The sequence below is a fragment of the Apaloderma vittatum genome, unplaced genomic scaffold (genome assembly GCF_000703405.1).
Source record: "Apaloderma vittatum isolate BGI_N311 unplaced genomic scaffold, ASM70340v1 scaffold29936, whole genome shotgun sequence".
Lineage (NCBI taxonomy): Eukaryota > Metazoa > Chordata > Aves > Trogoniformes > Trogonidae > Apaloderma > Apaloderma vittatum.
The window spans coordinates 1-5,265 of record NW_009720528.1 but is presented as its reverse complement, the minus strand read 5'-3'; the positions used below and the strand labels follow the sequence as shown (position 1 = coordinate 5,265).

Here is a 5,265-nt window from a genome sequence, read left to right as displayed (position 1 = left end):
GTGTGCCCGAAGACAGTGGCACTGGCACAGAAATCTTGCTCACTCGGCTACCCATTTCCTAGGTGAATCCAGGAATTCTGTAAAGTGAGACCGAGAATAGTTGGCTCTTAGAAGACTATTTTTGTAAAAGCATCAGTTGGAACATATTAGGAGTGACAGCATAAACAACAGAATGAAGACTGGTACAGGACTTCCATTATTCACTAAGCCTTTTCAAAACTCACTTCCTTTCTTCTGGCAGCTTATTAGCTCGAGAGCCTCTCTAGAACACTGAGGAACAAGCAACAAAAAATTAAGCAGAAGAATTTAAAGAAAGAACAAGAGACTGTTTCACCTTTGGACAAATCCTCAAACACAAGACTAAGTTCTACATTTTCTAGTATATACTCTCATATATAATGTGACCTTGCAACTATAAATTATTCACCAACCACATTTTTCCTTTGGTGTTGGGGTACTTTCCTCGCCGCAACTGACAACTAGAAAACGAAATTAGAAAAATCACATCAGTTTCCTGCTTGGTAGTCTTTATACCACTTCCAAAATTTAACAGAAAAAAGTAAAAATAAAATCATGTAATGTGCAAATGGGACTTGATTCTACTGTATCCTCAAACTTTGTTTCCTCTTCTAGAGCTTAACACCGAATGGCAAAAACAAGCCAAAAAGGTCGAGTAAGGAAGAAGCTGTAAGAGAAAGAAGGAAACTAACTGCCTATACCTCTTCTGCTGCTTTTGCAGTGTTCTAAGAATCAAATGATTTTGTAGCATCTTCACTCTTTGAGTAGCTGTGTCCCTCTCAATCCATTTCAGGATCACATTTGTTTTGCAGTGTGTACAGTTAGCTCAATAATTAGACCCAAGTGCAAATTACACAGATGTTTGCAGCAGGCCACAAATAACATCCATTTGAGCTTCAAAAATATCTTATTGGCAAATGTGAAAACTAAGAGCAAAAACGTCCTAGGAGAATTCTACAGCACATGGGTAAGACTCCAAGTGCTACACATACGTAACATATCCTGCGCTTCCAAGAAGCTTTCCAGAAACAAGACAAGAAGCAAGTCTCCTGTGCGGAACTGATTAATACACACATATGTTCAGTGAAGCCGTCACTTCTGCAGAATACCAGACAGACTGCACATGCACAGCGGATCCCAACAGCTGAGGCGCTAGAGCACATGGGCTGCGTCTGACAAGAAAAGGTAAAATGGCTCACTAAATGAGAAATTCCTCACTTAGTCACCATTATTTGAAACATCGTCTTCTGAAGATGGTATTTAATGCCAGACAACAGTAACAAGTTACAGTTAGCAGGAGCATTTTCAGCCTCACTGCAAAACCACATCAAGTTCTAGAGCTCTTATACAGAACTTCTATTAGTTCCATCTTCAATTTTTTCAGCGTAAAGACAGCCAGAGGCAACTCCTCAGAGGAAAGATCTCTGCAGCCTCTGTGACAGATGTATACATCACAGTATTAGAAAGATATTACGAGTGTGTTTCAGCATGTAATGAAATAACAGGAGTGTGCTGAAAATCTCACCAACTATATAAAAGATGTGGAAAAGATTTTACTGTATCAGACAGGTGATCTTCAGACACTAGTACAAAATGAAAAAATGTGTGCAGATCATCCCTACAGAAGCATTCCCCTATAACTCAATCCAAAATAACTTGTAGTAGTATTCAGCTTGGAAGGCCTGGACACATATTTTTAATGTCCAATTTAAAGTAATACATTGTCATATTAATAATTTCTCTCCCTCCTGTAAATTTTTGCTTCTTTTCTCTTTCAACAGGTTCTAAAACAACAGCAGACAACTCACCTGAAAGGTTTCTAAGTTCAAGTCTTGTTACTCCTTCTCTGTTTGATTCTGTTACTTCACAAGTGTAATTTCCAGCCTCTGCTTCTGCACTGTTAAGTATTAGAGAGGCAATACCCTTGGGTAAATCCGTCTGAGATACTAAATTAGCTGATGGAAACGTTGGATCTCTGTAAAACTCCAGTTTTCCTCCATCAAAAGAAAAAATTTGTTTGTCTTGTCTTTTCCACGTAACAAACATAACATTTATGTTGTTCTCCTTTAGATTAGTCACATTGCAAGGTAAAATGACAGTTTTATCACAGACATTTTTTTCAACATCTGTCGAACTAAGTATCAACTGGGCAAAACCTACAAAGGAAAATGGAAATTGACACATTCAGAATTATTTCTTAATATGCAGGAGGAGAAAGAAAAACTAATTACAACACGTGACTTGGGAAAATAAAACAAACTCTCTTGTGAAAAAAAAAACACAAAAAGAGAAAAGTGCTTTAAGAGAGTAACAAAAGAAGGAAGAAAGGCATTATCACAATTCTACCACAGCCCCTCTACACAGACTTAGCCATTCTCATGTCCATTTAATGTATAGAGACCATAGCTCTTCATAAATTTTTTTTTAAAAAGTAATAAAACATGGGGCTATGACTTACTTGGCCACTTCTCCTAAAATGTCATACACAGAAATGCAAAGCACACACATAACATTAACCACAGGTTGTCCCACTGATGTTCAAATTTTTGCTGCTGATCACAGAGGTATTGAGGTTTCTAAAAACAGGCATCCAGGGATCAGATGCACACAAGCATCCTTCACAGTTTGTTAATGACAGGAGGTAAAAAAAAAAAAAAATATCTACTTTTACACTTCTGGGAAAAGGCAAGGAGGGCAGCTTAGTAAATAAAGGTTCATAATTTGTTCCTTCTTAACTCTGAAGGTGGAGCCAAATGCCCACAGGTTTAGATCATTTCTTGCCAATTCTCTTTTCCTTTCTAATGGAGGAGATGCACACACAATACCATCTATTAAATAAGATTATTACTTACTTAGTATTTAAGTGTATACACAATTGAAAATGGAGACTACGTAATAATAAACAACTCATATTATAAATCATTATGATTAATGCTACTGACGATAGCATTCAATGCAGGAATGAAAAATCATGGTGACACAGGATTATGCTATCACTGCTGGTTTTTACTATTTCTCTCCCATGCTGCACCACAGTTCTAAACCAGTGGTACCAACTAAGCACTGTCAAGAAAGACCTAAATCCTTCGCTGAGATTTCATCAGAAATGAAGATCCACTTCTCAGTTCTTGAGAATACCAAAAATTATAACATCAGTATTTAAATTACATGAGGAACAAGAAAAGAGGTTAATTAAACTAGCTTGACTGCAAAATATTAAGGCTTTGAATCTTTTATCTTCTATAATTTTTCTCATTGGTGTGAAATCATAACTCAGTTTAACAGCTGCCATAACAGTCATTGCTCCCCAAAGTCGCAGTAGGACTAGTTATTCAGAATCTTTGGCTAGAATCACCCAATAAAACCACATATAGGAAAAATACGTAGGGTAAAACAAGACCATAACCCTCAATGCTATAAGCACACAGACTTACAAACTGGAGCAGCTTCAGTGACTTCAGAGAAACTACTGGTATTCACTTGTATAAACCAGCTCAGAATTGTGATATGTATTTGATGACTCAATTCAATTACGGAAAAGGGAGTAGGAAAAAAATGAATAAAATCAATAAAAGTTGCATCACTATTTGCAGTAGCTCATTTTTTTCTTCAAACCAAGAGTCTCAGATCTAATTTAAAAAGCACTGATCTTTGAAACACTGCTTTAATATTCTCACACAAGTCACTGGATTACTACCGAGTATCAAAAGCTTATAATAAACTGTCTCTACATGTATTATGCATGAATGCATGACAGCTCTTTACAATGAAGAAAGAATTATTCTCCGGCTTACTCATGTGTTGCATTTTTTAAACTGTACCTCAAAAATTAAAAGTAACAAAAGCAGAACAAAAGCAAGCTGTACCCAAACCTCAAACTATGCCCTAACAAAAAATAAATGCACGCAATTAAAAGCTGTAATGCTTCAATTGTTCTTCGTGAAATAAATTTCCTATCTGCTTTATTTTAACACTTCACAATAAAAGGTTTCCATGTATGGGGCTGTTGGCTTTTAGTCTGGGTTTAGTTTGGGGTTTTATTTCCTCCTTTCAAGATAGCACATATACATTTTGCAGGAAGAATTTATTCACTGCTGGCTCCATTTTACTGAGAAAGGTGATTTTCAGCTAAAGGAAGCAACTATATTTCCAAATATTTATCGAAACAAATAAAAAACAAACATCTTGAAAGAATTAAAACAAGTATCGCGATTTTCTTCTTAGTATTAGCACAGAACAGCAGGAAGCTGTAGATTACAGATTCTAACGTTTTGCTGCTGTGTCGTCTATGAGAACTGGCATATCTTGCCTGAAGCCACTTAAGAAGTACTCATGTGAGCTGCTCCACCAGCAGAGTGCCGGGGAAATAACGAGCAAACCGCAGACCAGCACCAACAGAAGCACACAGACAAATATCTGCAGGTTTCATCGTCCAAAAATATAACTGCTATAGCGGAAGAGACTGGGTGGCTGCTATCTCACTAAAGGGAACCTCGCTGCCTACTACAAATGATATTTCCACTATCAACTCCTGACATTCTTCTTATGGTACGAAAAAGTCACCAGAACTTTGGCAAGAGTTCCCACACCCTGCAGGCAGCAGACTACCAGGTGTGTTCCTCGCCTCAAATTTTCTCATGGATTATCCACTCACAGGTGTCACTCTTAACTGCAGAAAACTTCAGAGCCTTTACTAAGCAGTTTGGGGCGTGGGGGGCTGCTTCTGAAGAATATGCAGTTACGAAGCCTCCACAGAAAGGCTATTTCAAATTATCTATGTAGAGCAAACTCAGGAACACTGTACATTACGGCAGAATTGGCTAAGCTTGGTAGTTACACCTGATGGCCCCCTGCCACTTCTCACCGACTAACAAAACATTCTAGGGCATTCGTCATTTCAGCCCGTCTAAAGCTCACTCAGGAGCCCAGACACCAACTCCGGCAGGAGCTCTAAACAAGCAGGCTCAGAGGTGCTGCTCCCTGACAGGAGAACGATCTAGCCTAAGTCTCCCTCCCTGCACCGAGGAGAAGGAAAACAAGAAGTGGGGCTATGAGACGCCCTTTACACCTCGACGACACACAAACTTTTTTTTTTAAAAAAAAAAAAAATCAAGAAACGCCGTAGGCCCCAGAAACTGCACGGCAGAGGAGCACTTCGATCACTTTCATTTCTTCAAGGAAGGCTAACATAAAGCTGAGTTACTTGGCACCTGAAGACGAGGAGGTCTGCGCTGCTCACGGCGTCCC

The 5,265-nt window shown here is 38.5% G+C and overlaps 1 protein-coding gene across 1 annotated transcript; it reads right to left on the bottom strand.

Annotated features, from left to right (window-relative positions):
- Positions 1-1,826: 1,826 nt before the first annotated feature.
- Positions 1,827-2,174, bottom strand: CD47 (CD47 molecule; the record flags this gene model as incomplete). The annotated part of the gene is made up of 1 exon (XM_009871045.1): positions 1,827-2,174. A coding segment is annotated over one exon (348 nt), but the record flags the coding sequence as incomplete, so codon positions are not given.
- Between the last annotated feature and the right edge of the window lie 3,091 nt (positions 2,175-5,265).